Source organism: Oncorhynchus masou, chromosome 3, assembly GCF_036934945.1.
Source record: "Oncorhynchus masou masou isolate Uvic2021 chromosome 3, UVic_Omas_1.1, whole genome shotgun sequence".
NCBI classification, from domain to species: Eukaryota; Metazoa; Chordata; class Actinopteri; order Salmoniformes; family Salmonidae; genus Oncorhynchus; species Oncorhynchus masou.
In genome coordinates this window covers 11,622,025-11,641,570 of record NC_088214.1, presented here as the reverse complement: position 1 = coordinate 11,641,570, position 19,546 = coordinate 11,622,025, and the positions used below count along the sequence as shown (strand labels likewise).

Genomic DNA, 19,546 nt, shown 5'->3' with positions numbered 1-19,546 from the left:
AGCCACTTTAAGATTAAGTGGGGGTGAGAAGGATTACTTATCCTATCCTAGGTATTCCTTGAAGAGGTGGGTTTTCAGGTGTCTCCGGAAGGTGGTGATTGACTCCGCTGTCCTGGCGTCGTGAGGGAGTTTGTTCCACCATTGGGGGCCAGAGCAGCGAACAGTTTTGACTGGGCTGAGCGGGAACTGTACTTCCTCAGTGGTAGGGAGGCGAGCAGGCCAGAGGTGGATGAACGCAGTGCCCTTGCTTGGGTGTAGGGCCTGATCAGAGCCTGGAGGTACTGCGGTGCCGTTCCCCTCAGCTCCGTAGGCAAGCACCATGGTCTTGTAGCGGATGCGAGCTTCAACTGGAAGCCAGTGGAGAGAGCGGAGGAGCGGGGTGACGTGAGAGAACTTGGGAAGGTTGAACACCAGACGGGCTGCGGCGTTCTGGATGAGTTGTAGGGGTTTAATGGCACAGGCAGGGAGCCCAGCCAACAGCGTTGTTGCAGTAATCCAGACGGGAGATGACAAGTGCCTGGATTAGGACCTGCGCCGCTTCCTGTGTGAGGCAGGGATGTACTCTGCGGATGTTGTAGAGCAGGAACCTACAGTGAACGGGCCACCGCCATGATGTTGGTTGAGAACGACAGGGTGTTGTCCAGGATCACGCCAAGGTTCTTAGCGCTCTGGGAGGAGGACACAATAAGGAGGGATTGTGCGTTCCTGGTGTAACTCGGGCAGTTGTTGTTGCCATCCTGTACCTGTCCCACAGGTGTGATGTTCAGATGTACCGCTCCTGTGCAGGTGATGTTACACGTGGTCTGCCACTCTGAGGACGATCAGTTGTCCGTCCTGTCTCCCTGTAGCGCTGTCTTAGGCGTCTCACAGTACAGACATTGCAATTTATTGTTCTGGCAACATCTGCAGTCCTCATGCCTCCTTGTAGCATAACTAAGGCATGTGCACGCAGATGAGCAGGGACCTTGGGCATTTTTCTTTTGGTATTTTTCAGAGTCAGTAGAAAGGCCTCTTTAGTGTCCTAAGTTTTCATAACTGTGATCTTAATTGCCTACCGTCTGTAAGCTGTTAAAGTCTTAATGACCGTTCCATAGGTGCATGCTCATTAATTGTTTCTGGTTCACTGAACAAGCACGGGAAACAGTGTTTAAACCCTTTACAATGAAGATCTGTGAAGTTATTCAGATTTTTAAGAATTTTCTTTGAAAGACAGGGTCCTGAAAAAGGGACGTTTATTTTTTGAGTTTACAAACAAGCCACTTCCCACATGGGCCTGCCATCATTCACTTTGAACTGGACTGTGTGTTTACAGGCAGTTGCAACAGAGAGACTTTAGATCACTAGAGCACATTCGCCAAAAGCCACAAAATAAACCTGAATTTCTGCAAATATGTAGCTAAATACAACGGGAGTCCTCTTAACTTCAGGAACTTTACAGTATTATTTATCGAATAACCATGAAAAGGTAGGATCAACAACTAATGCTAGCCAGAGCAGGATGAGCTGAAATCTAACGAGGGAACATTAGATAAACCCTCTCAAACTTTTTAGCTAGTTGGCCCTTAAAATTGCACTGATAAATTATGGGGAATTGTAAGCTACCATTCTTTCTGCAGCTTGTCTGCCACTGCATGCTTGTCCCAACCAAGCACCCAAGCTAACTGGCTAAAGTCCCAACCAAGCACCCAAGCTAACAGGCTAAAGTCCCAACCAAGCACCCAAGCTAACAGGCTAAAGTCCCAACCAAGCACCCAAGCCAACAGGCTAAAGTCCCAACCAAGCACCCAAGCTAACAGGCTAAAGTCCCAACCAAGCACCCAAGCTAACAGGCCAAAGTTAGCTAGTTTGCTAGCTACTTCCAGACACAAATGAGAGCACACCTCACTCTGATCATTTTACTTGCTGTAGCAGAGCTGGTTAGGCAGTTCACATGTTCTCTAGGACGTTCTTGACTAACTATTAATTTTTTTGCCTATGTTTACTGTAGGGCTGATCCCAATTAGTCGACAGGTCGATTGTTTGGTTGATAGGCTGTTGATCGACCAAGATTTATTAGTCATTCCAGGTTTTTTCTTTATTTTGACTATTTCCTACATTGTAGAATAATAGTGAGACATCGAAACTATGAGATAACACATATGAAATCATGAGAGAATGCAGCAAAGCTGCCATCAAGGCAAAGGGTGGTTACTTTGAAGAAACTAAAATATAAAATATATTTTGATTTGTTTAACACCTTTTTGGTTACTGCATAATTCCATGTGTTATTTCATAGTTTTGATGACTTCACTAATATTATACAATGTGGAAAATAGTACATTTAAAGAAAACCCTTGAATGTGTAGGTGTGTCCAAAGTTTTGACTAGAACTGTACATCAAAGCTGACACTAACGCCAACCTCAGATGAGTATACCACCGACAGACACAATGTTCCGTACACCCACACACAGACTGTTAGTGGAGCGGAAGTGGTCTATGGTCACAGTCTAGCTAGAGGTCCATGCTAAGCAAACATCTGACAACCCAGAGGCAAATTAGAGTCATCTTCAAGCCAAGTGAGCGGCTGAACAATGAAGCGCGGCATGGCTCGTAACGGGACAGCATCAAAGGTGCCCGCCCCGACCCTCACCACAGGCCAACGCTAACAGCAGGGTTCACACTGCCAACAACATACGTGTGAGAGTGTGTGTGACCATGTGTGTGTGTGAATGTGTGTTTGTGTATGCTTGTCTCTTTGTTGTTCATAAGTTTGCAGTGCTGTGTGCTTGTACTGTTGTGTGTGTGTATGTGTTGGCCCAGCCCCCTCCATACACCCGTACAGCACAATGGTCCTGAGATCTGTAAGCCAGCTGAGGCAGAGCGGAGTGGAGAGGGATGGCATGGGACAAATGGGCGGCGCTCTTTCATCCCATCCCTCCATCTGCCTTTGATGTCCTTTTATTAATCTGGCCTCTGCTCACTCGCTCCTCCCATCCCCTTCCATCCCTCACCCCTCTTTTTCTCTTCTCCCACTCCTCTTTGCCAGTCTATCACTCCTCTTTGCCAGTCTATCACTCCTCTTTTGCCAGTCTATCACTCCTCTTTTGCCAGTCTATTACTCAGTTTTGCCACTCACTCTTTGCCAGTCTATCACTCCTTTTGCCAGTCTATCACTCCTCTTTGCCAGTCTATCACTCCTCTTTGCCAGTCTATCACTCCTCTTTGCCAGTCTATCACTCCTCTTTGCCAGTCTATCACTCCTCTTTTGCCAGTCTATCACTCCTCTTTTGCCAGTCTATCACTCCTCTTTGCCAGTCTATCACTCCTCTTTTGCCAGTCTATCACTCCTCTTTTGCCAGTCTATCACTCCTCTTTTGCTAGTCTATCACTCAGTATCGCTCCTCTTTGCCAGTCTATCACTCCTCTTTGCCAGTCTATCACTCCTCTTTGCCAGTCTATCACTCCTCTTTTGCCAGTCTATCACTCCTCTTTTGCCAGTCTATTACTCAGTATCACTCCTCTTTGCCAGTCTATCACTCCTCTTTGCCAGTCTATCACTCCTCTTTGCCAGTCTATCACTCCTCTTTGCCAGTCTATCACTCCTCTTTGCCAGTCTATCCTCTTTGCCAGTCTATCACTCCTCTTTGCCATCACTCCTCTTTTGCCAGTCATCACTCCTCTTTGCCAGTCTATCACTCCTCTTTTGCCAGTCTATCACTCAGTATCGCTTCTCTTTGCCAGTCTATCACTCCTCTTTGCCAGTCTATCACTCCTCTTTGCCAGTCTATCACTCAGTATCGCTCTTTGCCAGTCTTTGCCAGTCTATCACTCAGTATCGCTCTTGCCAGTCTATCACTCCTCTTTTGCCAGTCTATCGCTTCTCTTTGCCAGTCTATCACTCAGTATCGCTCGTCTATCACTCCTCTTTGCCAGTCTATCGCTCCTCTTTGCCAGTCTATCACTCAGTATCGCTTCTCTTTGCCAGTCTATCACTCCTCTTTGCCAGTCTATCACTCAGTATCGCTTTTTGCCAGTCTATCACCTCTTTGCCAGTCTATCACTCAGTACTGCTCCTCTTTTGCCAGTCTATCACTCCTCTTTGCCAGTCTATCACTCAGTATCGCTCCTCTTTGCCAGTCTATCACCCAGTATCGCTCCTCTTTTGCCAGTGCCAGTGGTGTTGACTACAGAGCTGGACCAGCAAACAAGGGAGAGGAATGCAGTCAGAGGATGAAGAGTGAGAAATACTGAGAGAGGACAGACAAACAAACAATAGGTGGTTTTCAGGCATCTCCTCTTGTTGCTGTGACAACAATCTGCTGCTGTAGACCTGAAGATATCAGAGAATATTTCATCAAGCCTAAGTCTAGCCACCCACATAGTCACACGCTTAAAATTCAAACCGCAAATCTCTAGGAACCCTGAAAGGGCATTACTGTACTGTTAAAGCATGGTATGGAGAGGTTTTGGAGGAAAGCCACAGCCATGCAACAAGGGCCATCCCCTTTACTTGGCCAGTCCAGCAGTACGTACATCTCACTGCCACAGGAAATACATTGCAGAAAACCATTGAGACAAGGACCCCAAGATTTTGAGAATTGTGTTTGGAGTCCGTGTTTGTGTGTGGAAGGCAGGGACGTTGGGTAGTGTAACTCCTGGACTGGGGGCTGCGTGAGTTGGTGACATAAACAAAATAGACAATACTCCATAAACACAACACTCCATAAACACAACACTCCATAAACACAACACTCCATAAACACAACACTCCATAAACACAATACTCCATAAACACAATACTCCATAAACACAATACTCCATAAACACAACACTCCATAAACACAACACTCCATAAACACAACACTCCATAAACACTCCATAAACACAATACTCCATAAACACAACACTCCATAAACACAACACTCCATAAACACTCCAACACTCATTGTTAAACATCTTGTCTGTGCAGGACTGGAGCCGGTCATTGTTAAACATCTTGTCTGTGCAGGACTGGAGCGGGTCATTGTTAAACATCTTGTCTGTACAGGACTGGAGCGGGTCATTGTTAAACATCTTGTCTGTACAGGACTGGAGCGGGTCATTGTTAAACATCTTGTCTGTGCAGGACTGGAGCCGGTCATTGTTAAACATCTTGTCTGTGCAGGACTGGAGCCGGTCATTGTTAAACATCTTGTCTGTACAGGACTGGAGCGGGTCATTGTTAAACATCTTGTCTGTACAGGACTGGAGCGGTCATTGTTAAACATCTTGTCTGTACAGGACTGGAGCAGGTCATTGTTAAACATCTTGTCTGTGCAGGACTGGAGCCGGTCATTGTTAAACATCTTGTCTGTGCAGGACTGGAGCCGGTCATTGTTAAACATCTCATTAATTATATCAACATACAATTACAAAATCACCACATTTAACATGAAATAATGTATCTTCTCTTTATCCAAAACTATCTTTAAGACGAATTAGAAACATCTAATATTTTATTTAATGGATCCTTTTTCTAAACTGGGGGAAGGATAGTGCAATAACAAAATATTCCAAGTACAGGCCAAAAACCGATGGGATGCATCTTAAACGGTTCTTCCTCTCCTTGTCTCCTCTCCTTCAGTGGTTAAAAGGCAGTGCAGACTGAGAAAGAAGACAAGGTGATAGCGCCCCTTTAGACTATTGAGATGCAGACACGTTACACACGTTACATATGCATAGGTCATAGGGCTTGTTCCTGCATGTCTCTGGCACACGCTCCTGTCTTAATAACTAATAGAACATATTCTGGCCGCTCTGACAGATGGTCCTGAGGAAGGGGTCATGTTGCCTCCCCTCATACCTTTACCAAGCACAGGCAGGAACCAAGGATTATTTATTACATGAAAGATTAACTTTTTCAATGCTGTCTCTTCACATGTTAAAATTGATGTGTCCATTTTGTGATTTGGTTTTGGGCAGGTGCATGTGCTATGGGCTTTAGGTTCGTATTCCTGGTTGGACAGGGCTGGATTACATTCTAATATCATTAATATAGGATTGTGTCTGTTTAATTGATTCTACGGGGGAATATATATAATGTGTCCTTCAATATTTTCCAATAGGGAGTAACCCTTCTGTCCCTCCCCTCTCGCCACGTGACCCTGACCCAGGCCTGTGAATACATTCAGGGTGCTGAAGCTGGTCCGCAGGAACACCTGTGCTGCCAGGTAGGGTACTGTCTGATGGAAGCTGGTAGAATGACATCAGTAGAATTGTGAACATTGAGCATTTACAACCTACTATTGATGAAAACTGATACTGTAGATTCAACCATCATTATTGTGGTAATAACGTGTGTGGGTGGGTGAACCGGGGACAGAGTCTGTCTGTCCCTGCCAGACAGAGGTAGCTGCATTCTGAGAAGACAACGCTTTTTCAATTACTCTTGCCTGTGGCCCTGGCAACAATTCAATTAGTTAAATAGCTTTTGATTGCGGTGTGTAGTTACTAACTCAGGTTAACTCCAGCTTAGATACGGAAGGACACAGTTGGGTCAAATGTGGAAGACACATTTCAGAATGAATGCATACAAGTTGTAGAACTGACTAGGTATTCTCTCTTTCCTTTAAAGACTGCATCTGTCTCTGTATTAACTGAATAAGAGGTTATTTTGTTAGTATACCAGGTGCTTTGGTTTTGGCCCCCAAGCCTGCAGGAGGCTCCTACAGGGCGTTGCCAGCGTGACAGGTGGAACCAGAGTTCTTGGGTGAGGAGGAGAGACTGTAGCCCAAGGTGAGAGAAGTGGCATCACTGCCCCCTAGTGGGGAATGCAAATCATTAACTTGGGTGAACAAATGGGGAAATACACAGTAGTATGTGTGAGAATCACAGCAATGATGTTGCAGAGGCTAGAAAAAGGTCCCTAAGACCTGTCAGGCAAAGGCTGGATCTACTGTAATGACTGTACATACATACACGATATGGATTACAGTGGGGCAAAAAAGTATTTAGTCAGCCACCAATTGTGCAAGTTCTCCCACTTAAAAAGACGAGAGGTCTGTAATTGTCATCATAGGTACTCTTCAACCATGACAGACAAAATGAGATTTTTTTTTCTCCAGAAAATCACATTGTAGAATTTTTATGAATTTATTTGCAAATTATGGTGGAAAATGGGAACCGAAAAGGGTCCTTCAAAGGGTTCACCTACAGGTACAGCCAAATCAAATAACTTTTTAGGTCCAAGATAGCACCGTATTTTCTTAGAGTATATGCCTCCCTCTCAGGTGTGTGTGGGTGTGTGTGTGTGTGGGGGGGGGGGGGGGGACATGCCAGGCAGCTGTTCCTGCTGCTCTGCTACTGGGATGAGAACAGCCAGCTCAACATGCTCTGCTACAATCCCAAACATGTCACCACATAGTCACCATGTTAAAACCTCCACAATCTGTGGAACTACTTTCACCACATGTGAAGTGATGGTAGTGACGATTAATCCATAGAAACATGTCACCAGTGTTTCTCCTACCATAACTTTGGTGGGAATCCCACCTTAAATTTGAGTTAGGTTCGGGTTGAAAAATGATATTTACAGCTCTGGTGTCTGTTACTAATGCCTTTGTGCCCTGTCTACGAATCTAATGCCATATTTACCAGTTAAAAGATCATTTTAAAGCCATCGAATTAGATAAATCATCTCTGAAGTTTTACTTTTATTTGAGTTTGAGTTACTGCTCAAATAAATCAGAGCTGAATTACCTATTAAATAGGCAGTATGTCTAACTTGCATTAAAGTGTAGAATCAAATGACTGACTGAAATACATTCAATTCTCATTTCTTTACACATTTTATTTTCTCTTTATCAACAGAATAAATCTCCAATCTCTGTAACACAAACACTCATGCAAATCAAAACATACAGTTGAAGTCGGAAGCTTACATACACCTTGGCCAAATACATTTCAAATCAGTTTTGTCCAATTCCTGATATATAATCCTAGTAAAAATTCCCTGTTTTAGGTTAGTTAGGATCACCACTTTATTTTAATAATGTGAAATGTCAGAATAATAGTAGAGAGAATTATTTCTTTCAGCTTTTATTTCTTTCATCACATTCCCAGTGGGTCAGACGTTAACATACACTCAATTATTATTTGGTAGCATTGCCTTTGAATTGTTTGACTTGGGTCAAACGTTTTGGGTAGCCTTCCACAAGCTTCCCACAATAAGTTGGGTGAATTGTGGCCCATTGCTCCTGACACAGCTTTGTGATGGCCACTCCGATATCTTCACTTTGTTGACCTTAAGCTATTTTGCCACAACTTCGGAAGATTTGACATTTGGAAGAGCCATTTTCAACTAAGCATTAACTTCCTGGCTGATGTCTTGAGATGTTGCTTCAATATATCCACAAAATTTCCCGCCTCATGATGCCATCTATTTTGTGAAGTGCACCAGCCCCTCTTGCAGCAAAGCACCCCCATAACATGATGCTGCCACCACCGTGCTTCAAGGCTGGGATGGTGTTCAAACAGGTTGCAAGCCTCCCCCTTTTTCCAACAAACATAACGATGGTCATTATGGCCAAACAGTTATATTTTTATTTCATCAGACCAGAGGACATTTCTCAAAAAAGTACAATCTTTGTCCCCATGTACAGTCGCAAACCGTAGTCTTGCTTTTTTATGGCGGTTTTGGAGCAGTGGCTTCTTCCTTGCTGAGCGGCCTTTCAGGTTATGTCGATACAGGACTAGTTTTACTGGATATAGATACTTTTGTACCTGTTTGCTCCAGCATTTTCACAGGGGCCTTTGCTGTTGTTCTGGGATTGATTTGCACTTTTCACAACAAAGTATGTTAATCTCAAGGAGATAGAATTCGTCTCCTTCGTGAGCGTTATGACGGCTGCGTGGTCCCATGGTGTTTATACTTGCGTACTATTGTTTGTACAGATCTGTCTGTAAACAATTGTTGGAAAAATTACTTGTCTCATGCACAAAGTAGATGTCCTAACTGAGTTTGTTAACAAGAAATTTGTGGAGTGGTTGAAAAACGAGTAAATGACTCCAACCTAAGTGTATGTAAACTGATTCCAACTGTATATCAGCAAACAAATATGAACATTAAACTACGCTACACATAATCTATAGCAGCACATTAAAAAGAGTTCATACTTAAAAGGTACAGTTCGGTATTCATATTAAAAGGCACAGTTCACCAAAATATCAACATTAGCTCACTGAACTACCGCTATTCTTAGACTAAAATAACTTCAGTGCGTGTTGACAAGGGGTAGAAGTAATCCAGGTGCAGGAAACTGGCCTTCTATTTAGTCTACTGCACACCACACTGAAAACCAAACTATTAGAATTTTGTTTTAACAAATCGACAGAACCTTGATTGTCAACAGCTTAGTTTTGCATGGTCATATTGTGATATGAAATGCCATTTATTATGTATTAGCCTATAGTAAGCCTTGTGGTAGCTAGGCTACGTCATTCCTATTGTGCCCAATGGGTGGTACCAAAAGCTTATTGCAGTTCAATTTAAAGCTTCATTAAAAAAAACATAGAAATCATCTTCAATATAATATGCCATTAAGCAGATGCTTTCATCCAAAAGGACTGAGTCATGCATACATTAAAAACATATATTCTTTACACATGGGTGGTCCCTGGAATCAAACCCACTATCCTGGCATTGCAAGCGCTATGCTCTACCAACTGAGCTACAGCAAACCAGGATGTTTACATCAACAAATAGTCCAGTAACAGAAGTTCAGACCAGCTGATTGCCAGGATGAGGAACTACTGTACTAACAGTTTGACTGTTCTCTACTATCACCAAGACCAGTGATAATACTTAACAGGACAAATTATGGGCTAAAGGCAGTTTCTCCATAAAAAATACATACTGGAAGTAAGAGACCCTTACTTAAGATGTCTTATCAACAATACAGCAAAGCATTCAGCATTTCTCCTCACAACGAGACCCCAACCTAAATTAAATCTAATTCTTTAACCTGAGAATCCTAATTGTTTTCGGGCCTCCTCCCACCCCACGAACCTTCCACATGCAGTCTCACGCTGTACCTTCTCCCACCTGTACGTTATGCTATACATTAGCACAGAGCTACAGCGAGATGGGCAAGACGTGGTGAAGGGTGAGAACCAGCCTGGGGTGAGAGCAGGGTGGAGATGGTCGACCAGACCCCTTCGACAGGAGGGTCTCCTAAGGGAAAAGCTCACTTGCTCTTGGTCTTCTCCTCTACCCGGGGCGAACCACAGGGAGAGCAGCATGATGAGATGACAGACATGGAGGGCAGCTGAACTGTGTGTAGTAGAAGGGTAGGTGTTCCACGACAGCTCCACCAGGCCGAGGATCAAACCCTGTCCACAGAAACACCATGTTAGACATAACAGAAGAACATAGTGACAATAACAGGTATTTTGACCCATCTAGGCTCATATTTTATGGTTCCTAATTCTGCTACCAACATTGAAGCCAAAGGTATGTCCCGTCCCCTCTTACCTGAGTAGGTGAGCCAGCTTCTTGACTCCTCCACTCCAGAGAAGGAAAGGTAGGGTGTGGAAGTACCAGACGTAGAACTGGTAGTGCAGCGAGCGGCTGAAGCATATGCCGATGAAGTTAGACGTGAAGAGGATCAGCACCATCTGTGATCAGCTGTTAAGGTCTAATATAATTGGCTTTTGGAACACTTTAACCCACCAATAGCCCTCTTTAGTGATATACTAGACCTGGCACTTTATGGCCATAGAGACAGACCTAATAAGATAAGAGTTAGAGATATAGAAAACACCACAATGGTACAGTGTTTCTACTCATGGCTCCAGAGACACAGACTGAGGAAAGGATATGATCCGAGGTGAGTTTCTGGGCAGGGTTGACTCGCTTGCCTGGCTCCTTCAGCAGTTCCATGACGCTCTCTCCAGGCCTGAGGGGAAAATGAGTTGGTTTAATAAAATCAAAATGCATGTCCCGTAACAACAAAAATCAGAGATAGCCAGACTCAAGCATTGGTGTGCTTGTCAGTTAGGCTGTGTGGTTCATTTTAGGCTACACTAGTGGCCAATAATTTCACCTTGACCATGAAAATATCTAATCCTAGTGATAACCCCAGTAGCCACATCTCTCACCTCTTCCAGCGGCGCAGGGCAAACAGTAGCAGGGCTAGCAGGTGGGCAGCCAGGAGCACCAGATGGAAGTAGCGACTTAGGAAAAGCCACTCAGGCAGGAAGCGCCAGTTCACTGTCCACTTGAACATAAACTGACGACCCAAGTCAAAGGCCCGGGTCATATAGCCAATGGGATTCTCCATCAGGAAGGGTAGGCCCAACAATATCTGTGATAGGGAGAGAAGTGAGGGGAGGTGGAGTAAAGATGGACAATGAACAGAATGGAAATAGAGTAGGAAAAACCTGATTGTCCTCACAATGTGGAGATGGGATGGAACTCTGGAGACAAGAACCATATCACGACGTGGCCCTTTTGGGTGTATACCGTGAGCCCAGACATTACATCATGGAACTCCCCCATTTCTACTCTAGTATAAAAGCCACTTCCAACCAAATTTACATTAGATCAGAAAACATGAAGCGGTAGCTACATGTTGAAATGGTTGGCAACTCTGCCAAAGAGACCTATGGTAAGCCGGCCGCCTTGAATGGTTAAGAAATCTACAAACTGTAATCAAGAGAACACAGGGACAAGGTCCCCACGTTGGAATGGCTATGACTCTAGAGACCAAAACATGCCAGGTGACGCTGGTGTGTGAAGTGATTTAAATCACAACTATACCAGAGGACAAGATCAGAAAACAAGGAGCTGTCGTTACATGTTGAAATGGTGAAGAAATCTACAAATTAAAGACCAATTATTCAGGCTGCAGCTGTTTAAATACTTTAGTCTGGTAAACGCAGCCGATCTACGAACATTTCCAAATGGTAATCTGAAGTACCCATTATAACAACCTACAACTCCGACAGACTTTGATCTCTGGTGGACAAACCAGAGGCTTCCTGTCGACTATCCATCAGACGGACCGGCGATCGCAGATAGGGACAGCAAAGGCATACACTCGTAAATATGTCAATTTATTTTCCAATAAGCGGCTGTTCATGTTAGAACTATTAGCATTTCATGAGCGTAGTTCTCCACTGTATTACAGTGAATCCTCTGAGTTTCCCCACTCTCAAACTGTCCCCACCCCTTTCCTTTGTCTAACAAGCCGTCATATCAGCTTAGCCCACTAGGGACTTTTCTATCATGTCAGTAACCAATGTATGACCTGTGTGTGTGTGTGTGTGTGTGTGTGTGTGTGTTTATGTAATTCTGTGAGTAAGTTACTTAGTAAATAAATAATTAAGCCAATTTCTATATCGCTGATTCATGATTTGTGTTAGGGTTCGTGCAGATATCCAAGGGTTTGCGACATTCAGGAATGAGACTGATGAGGTAAGAATACATTAATAAGTGACTAATAAATAAGGTATTAAAATATCTGAAGAGTTTTATATTTGGGAAATTGACACTCTATAAACAACATTTTCCCATGATGCCCCAACTTCCTAGTTAATTCCTATTCCGTGATCCGTTGAATTACGGAATAATTACACATAAAGAATTGATTTGATAATATATAGTCTTCACATTTAAAGATAGTCAATGCTATGACATTCATCTGTGTCTAAAATCTAAATGTAACAGTTAAATCAGATGAAGGAGGTCCTAACCTGGATGGCAGCACAGAGAGAGAGCTTGGGTATGGCCCTCATCAGGCCAAACTCAGACAGCAGGAGGAAGAGGAGGCCCGGGCAAACAGGAGCACGTTCATCTTCACAGACACTGCTAAACTGTCCACAAAAATGGGAGAGGAAGTTGTCATTCACCATGTGATGGGACAACGTAGCCATAGATGTTGAGTTGGGCAACTCAGTTCTGCCAATCTAAATTAAGAGTGCTATTGTATCCCATAGCCTGCAATTACACAGGCAGCCAAATTCTGATCTTTTGCCCTATTGTTGGCAAAAGAGCTGATCTGACTGGTCAAAAGACCAATTAGTGAAAGAAAGATCAGAATTGGGTTGCCTCTATAAAACGCAGCCGTATTTGCCCACACTGAACTGAACCAAGCTAAACTTGAACTGATCTGATCCAGGTGGAACTAAGCTGAGATAGGCTCCAGTTGTGCAGGACCAGGGTTCATACTTGCCTGTAGAGGCCACAGCCCAGAGTCCAGCGGCCATCCAGGAACAGATTGACAGCACCGAACAACATCATCATGGCTACAGGGTCGTTGAAAAGACGCAGGACGAAGATGGAGTGGATCCGGTAGGAGGCACAGCACACAAAGAAGAATACGTAGGGAGGAACCTGGGCCCAGATTCACAAAACACTTCTTACGCAAACACTTAAGCTTCTTAAGAAAAAAATAAGTTCATAAGATAGTTTCTAAGTGCAATTTTTGAACAATATCTTAAGACTAATTGATTTTCCAAGAAAATAACTTCAGAATGTTTTGTGAATGAGGATTCTGGAGAGGGCAGACAAACAGACAGGCAGGCATCTAAAGAAAAGTGAATAGCCTTTTACAGTGCAGGATTTTCTCATGCAGAGATTGTCATAGGAAACAGAATATTCCAGTTCAAACTGGTTTAAGTTGGGACTTGATACTCTAATATTGAGAGAGCAAATTGTAGATAAAGACTGTTCTCTGGGTAACTATTTAGACCTAGCTGACCTTCTGGGTGCGGTGGTAGATCCTGAAGACGAGCAGCAGGGTGAGCAGGTAGAAAAGAGCAAACAGGTACTGGGCCAGGCAAATATTCACCCCATGGTTGGTGATGTAATACAGCGCTGTGAAGGTGTACACAAATCCTGCTGGGTATCTGGAATGGTAGTTTCCGGAAGTCAGTTGCAAGACTAATTTTGTTCATGTTAAGAAATGTCACACTGCAGGTACACAAACATAGTTGTAATGATTTGTCATGGGGTTCAGTGATGAAGGCCAATCCTGGTCCTGGATCCTGGTTCCTTAACTTAGAAAGTGCCAGCACAAATAGGTTAGTGGAACTTACACCAGCGGGCCTGTGCCTCCTTTGAGCTGGGTGTAGTCGTAGGTGCCGTTGATGACTCCTCTACCTCATCCATATACGCCTTCCAGTCGATCTCTGTGTCTGCATGAGGAGACATTCACCAATGAGTGACAGGTGGCATTTGCAATAACTTGGAAATATGCATTCAACAAACGGGGTTGTGGAAGGTACCTAAAGAATCAGGTGACAGAACAATCAGCAGCAACTAACGTTACTGCGAAGAAAAAAAATTATAAACAAGAGGGAAACTGCAGGAACTGTGTCAAAAGTTCAGTAGACTATATTAACAAACTACCATTGTTGCTTTCAAATTCCTGGTTGTCTATCTTACACATTCTTGTGTTGGCAACAGAAATTGGCACAACTTTTGTAAACATATTTCATTCATACTAGGCAACACCATCCCTAGGAAGGGAATGTATAATCACGCTGTGGCTGTAAAGTCACTTTAACAAGTGGCACTACAGAGGCTAGCTGGCAAACACTAGCTGTTAGCTAGCGAGCTACGTTCATTGCAATGCAGGGGCAAGCTAACTGGCTAAACTGCTAGCATGCTACTAATACTTACATGCAACTTTTTGGATGACCCATATGTTTATTCCGATCTCCAGGAACCACAGAACAGAGGCGACCAGTATTGTGTGCTCTGCCTTGAATACGATCAAATGTTTCTCCTGCCATAGTGTACGAAGTGGCGCCCACACTCTAGACCGTGGACCAGGGGACGACTTTTTCCTCACACCTCCTGCCATTTCGACCAAAGACAGTACCAAATATGCTTTTTTTTTATGTTAAAAAAATACAAATAACTGACAATACGTGACGGGACTTATAAGTACCCCGTCACATGATTCAGGAAAGCTTCACCCGAAGATACATGGTGGCTTCAAGGAAGTGGAACATGTCATATGACCAAAACAAAAATAGCCATTCTTCCGGGGATGATAACTTGAGCGGTTTCAAAGGTAAAAAATGACAATACTGATTGATTAAGTTCAATTTGACGTATTGACCGTTGCAGAAGAGTGTACAAATACTATTGTCATGTTATGGTCTGACTTTTGCGGACATAGACCACATTTATGACTAACCAAATAAGATGTTTTAAAGGTCAATTGCAGGTTTTCCAGCTAACTAAACATTTGCTAACCAACTGTGTAATGTTTATTTCTAGCCTCTCAGTGAGCCAGCCATCAACTTTAATTTATACTTTTATTATTTATAAGTAGCTAGCTATATTAGATAGCATAATGTCAATGTTCAACGAGATATTTCGTTACATGTAGATCTGTGTCGGCTAACGTTACATCAGAGAAATGGCTTTACTGGTTCATATGTATTTAAACTACCGGTTGTTCTAATTAGTTAGCTTGGCCCAAAATAACATGGTCAATCAACCCTATAATTGTATTAGCTAATCACCTAAGTCAGCAATTGGTATTTGAATTCAAACACTGTCATATTCAAATCAAATGTATTTACATAAAACATCAACTGATATCTCAAAGTGCTGTACAGAAACCCAGCCTAAAACCCCAAACAGCAAGCAATGCAGGTGTAGAAGCACGGTGGTTAGGAAAAACTCCCTAGAAAGGCCAAAACCTAGAGAGGAACCAGGCTTTTGTATGGCCAAGAGATTATAACAAACATGGCCAAGATGTTCAAATGTTCATAAATGACCAGCATGGTCGAATAATAATAAGGCAGAACAGTTGAAACTGGAGCAGCAGCACGGCCAGGTGGACTGGGGACAGCAAGGAGTCATCATGAATTGGTAGTCCTGGGGCATGGTCCTAGGGCTCAGGTCCTCCGAGAGAGAAAAGAAAGAGAATTAGAGAGAGCATATATGGGGTGGCCAGTCCTCTTCCGGCTATGCCCGGTGGAGATTATAACAGAACATGGCCAAGATGATATTACATAAAACATCTAGAAAGAGAGATAAGGTAACGTTACCCCTTTTGTATAAAAAAAATGTAAAAAAGCTTTAAAAAATGCCACCTACCGATTTTGTAAATCATCAATGAAATAAAACAATTGTCAACTTTGTTGTGCTTGTGGGTGAAGGCAGTGAATATGTAAATAGTCATAATTTATCTGACTGAATCAGTGTAATACTATAATTGTTTGAAATCAAGTTTCTTAGACTGTAAAGTTTGGGTTATATAACCCAATCATATGTGAATAACCCAACATTTTGTGACTCTTTGTATTCTGAGTAGCCTAATTCAGTTTACTGTCAAAGTGCTGAACAGAAATAGCGACCAGCCTTGTGCCACTTTGATGGCATACAGAAAATTATAGACATTTTCAAGCATTTCACTGAAAATCTCAAAGAGAATCCGGCAGCTGCGGATTTAATTGCAGCTTGTCAGAGTGATGCGTGGGCATCTTGCATTCATGCTAAAGAACCTCCTTCATATTACATCACATGTTTGGCAGTCTGTTTCTGTACTGTAGCCCTATTACAAGGGAGGTGAGAAGAGACTGTGTGGAGAGTGTGTTGGGGGATGGAGGAGTTTCCAGTGAGGACGGTGGAGGGGCTGTGTCTAGGCACCAGCTTGGCCATATCAGGCCTCTTCTTCTACATCTACAGGAAAAAGAGGAAATCGGTGGACAAGCTCAATGTTAGTAGCCTGCCCTGTTTCTATTCCTTCAGACTATGGCCTAGATTCTATCCGTATCGCTGAAGATCCACGCAAAAGCACAATCAAAATTTTAAAGGCAATGTTTCAGCTTTCGCAGAGACTGCATTCACGGTAGAGGCTACACGCTGCATATGTCGGCTCTAAAGGAAATGACCTTTAAATGTTAATTGCGCTTTAACAAGGATCTTCCGCAATCCGGATTGAATAACATTGTAAACAGAGTGCAAAACCATGATTTTTTTTTAGGAGACATGAGAATTTTCATAGGAATGACAGGCTTTTCTTTTTGCTTGTTGTTTCAGGAGGCACCCCACATGAATTTGGATGGGAAACTGGCAGACCTTTTGAATGTGACACAGGGAAAGTGTCTGCAGTATGTTGTCATCGAAGGTAAAGTTATTTGTGTGAATGGGTAACATTTCTGAATGTATCACTATAATCATATTATTATGATAATGAGCGAAACCTATTCTCTCTCACCTACGTAATTAATGGCTCTATCCATTGTGTGTGTGTGTGTGTGTGTGTGTTTGTGTGTGTATAGGAGCAGTGCAGCCTGTGGGGGAGCCTCTAAGGAGTCAGTACCAGGAAGGCAGCGTAGGGGTAGTGCAGAAACTCATGCTAAGGGAACACAAGCTGGTGTGGAACAGCCTGGCCCACACCTGGTAGAAACACTCTTGACTGACACTCCAAATATCATGTGAAAGACTAGTTTAATCTGTATCATCATTTTGTTATCAACTGTAATATGACTAGGAGCGTCTGACATTTAGTCTCAACAGATATACATCACTAATTATAACCTATCAGATCACCACACAAAACACCTTACTCACTGTGCCCCCCCTTTCCTGTGTAGGATGGACAGTGAGTGTGTGCTGCACCAGAGGGTGAATACTGTGCCCCCCCTTTCCTGTGTAGGATGGACAGTGAGTGTGTGCTGCACCAGAGGGTGAATACTGTCCCCTTCAGCCTGGTGGGGTCGGACCAGGCCAATGTGAGGGTGCTGTGTCCCCTGGAGGCCTCAGAGCTGAAGATGGAGATCCTCCATGAGAAGTTCCACCAGGCCACCTACGGTTTCACCGACATCGTTGGACAGTACCTCAGTGGAGAGAAGCCCAAAGGCCAGCTGGAGACTGAGGAAATGCTCAAGGTGAGATTTAGTTTGGTTTGATCATTTTACCACTGATAAATTACCTGTTACATCTTCAATTCAAAAATTCCACAATAACATCCCAAAACATTCCATTGTGTTTAGGAGAGATCACCACTATTGCCCCTGAATAGTGCTCCAAAGAGCATGAATAATCCTGACTAATTTGTGTCGGTCTGTATTTCCAGGTTGGCGCTACTCTTACAGGTGTAGGCGAGCTCATCCTGGACACGGACCGGGTGCTGAAGCTCCGCCCGCCCACCGATGGCTCAGAGTACTTCCTAAGCACAGCAGACTTTGAGACCCTGCGGCTGGAGCAGGAAGACCAGGCGGTGGTCTGGCGGGTCCTGGCCTCTGTGTTTGCCCTGGCCGGGGCCGCCGTCCTCCTCTGGGTGGGCTGCCGCTACTACCGCAGCCTGAGGGTCTGCTGGGAACAGGAACGTCTGAAGAGGGAGTTTGAGAGACTGGGCGCCGGGGGGTCTGGGGCTACACAACAGGGGTCTAGGGAGGAGGAGACGCCCCTGGAGAATGACTGTGTGATCTGCCTGACCCAGCTCCGTAGCTGTGTGCTACTGGACTGTGGGCACGTGTGCTGCTGCTACAGCTGCTACCAGGCCCTGCCTCAGCCCATCTGCCCCATATGCCGGCAGGCCATCAACAGAGTGGTGCCCCTCTACCAGGCATGAAGCCCAGCCAGGGAGAACAAATCAAAATCAAATGTTATTTGTCTCATACACGTTTAGCAGATGTTATTGCGGATATAGCGAAATGCTTGTGTTCGTAGCTCCAACAGTGCAGCAATATCTAACAATACACACAAATCTAAAAGTAAAGAATGGAATTAAGGAATATATAAATATTTGGATGAGCAACGTCGGAGTTGCATTGACTAAAATACAGTAGAATAGAATACAGTTGAAGTCGGAAGTTTACATACACCTTAGCCAAATACATTTAAGCTCGGTTTTTCACAATTCCTGACATTTAATCCTATTAACAATTCCCTGTCTTAGGTCTGTTAGGCTCACCACTTTATTTTAAGAATGTGAAGAATTATTTATTTCAGACTTTATTTCTTTCATCACATTCCCAGTGGGTCAGAAGTTCACATACACTCAATTAGTATTTGTTACCATTGCCTTTAAATTGTTTAACTTGGGTCAAACGTTTCGGGTAGCCTTCCACAAGCTTCCCACAATAAGTTGTGTGAATTTTGGCCCATTCCTCCTGACAGTGCTGGTGTAACTGAGTCAGGTTTGTAGGCCTCCTTGCTTGCACACGCTTTTTCAGTTCTGCCCACAAATTTTCTAAGGGATTGAGGTCAGGGCTTTGTGATGGCCAGTCCAATACCTTGACTTTGTTGTCCTTATCCATTTTGCCACAACTTTGGAAGAATGCTTGGTGTAATTGTCCATTTGGAAGACCCATTTGTGACCAAGCTTTAACTTCCTGACTGATGTCTTGAGATGTTGCTTCAATATATCCACATCATTTTCCCTACTCATGATGCCATCTATTTTGTGAAGTGCACCAGTCCCTCCTGCAGCAAAGCACCCCCATAACATGATGCTGCCACGCCCGTGCTTCACGGTTGGGATGGTGATCTTCGGCTTGCACGCCTCCCCTTTTTCCTCCAAACATAACGATGGTCATTATGGCCAAACAGTTCTGTTT

At 43.7% G+C, this 19,546-nt stretch overlaps 1 protein-coding gene and 1 pseudogene across 2 annotated transcripts; one reads left to right on the top strand and one right to left on the bottom strand.

The window, feature by feature from the left end:
• Positions 1–10,341: 10,341 nt before the first annotated feature.
• On the bottom strand, positions 10,342–14,944 carry LOC135518954 (dol-P-Man:Man(5)GlcNAc(2)-PP-Dol alpha-1,3-mannosyltransferase-like; annotated as a pseudogene).
• Positions 14,945–14,947: 3 nt separating this feature from the next.
• LOC135510138 (mitochondrial ubiquitin ligase activator of nfkb 1-A-like) lies at positions 14,948–19,017 on the top strand. Of its 2 annotated transcripts, none has more exons than XM_064930929.1 (6): positions 14,948–15,039; positions 16,532–16,698; positions 17,022–17,109; positions 17,264–17,384; positions 17,641–17,872; positions 18,061–19,017. In XM_064930929.1, the coding sequence occupies exons 2-6, from the start codon at positions 16,582–16,584 to the stop codon at positions 18,556–18,558; spliced, it is 1,056 nt and encodes a 351-aa protein (XP_064787001.1). In that variant the 5' UTR covers positions 14,948–15,039; positions 16,532–16,581; the 3' UTR covers positions 18,559–19,017. The 2 variants fall into 2 exon arrangements, with proteins under 2 accessions (XP_064787001.1, XP_064786993.1); XM_064930921.1 differs by having other exon boundaries at positions 14,961–15,039; positions 16,514–16,698.
• The last annotated feature ends 529 nt before the right edge of the window (positions 19,018–19,546 follow it).

Bases quoted from the DNA above. Each gene is read 5' to 3' on its own strand.
- LOC135510138 (XM_064930929.1), top strand. From the start codon at position 16,582: ATGGAGGAGTTTCCAGTGAGGACGGTGGAGGGGCTGTGTCTAGGCACC. The intron at 17,385-17,640 runs GTAGAAACACTC...TTTCCTGTGTAG, and splicing joins AACAGCCTGGCCCACACCTG to GATGGACAGTGAGTGTGTGC. The intron at 17,873-18,060 runs GTGAGATTTAGT...CTGTATTTCCAG, and splicing joins AGACTGAGGAAATGCTCAAG to GTTGGCGCTACTCTTACAGG.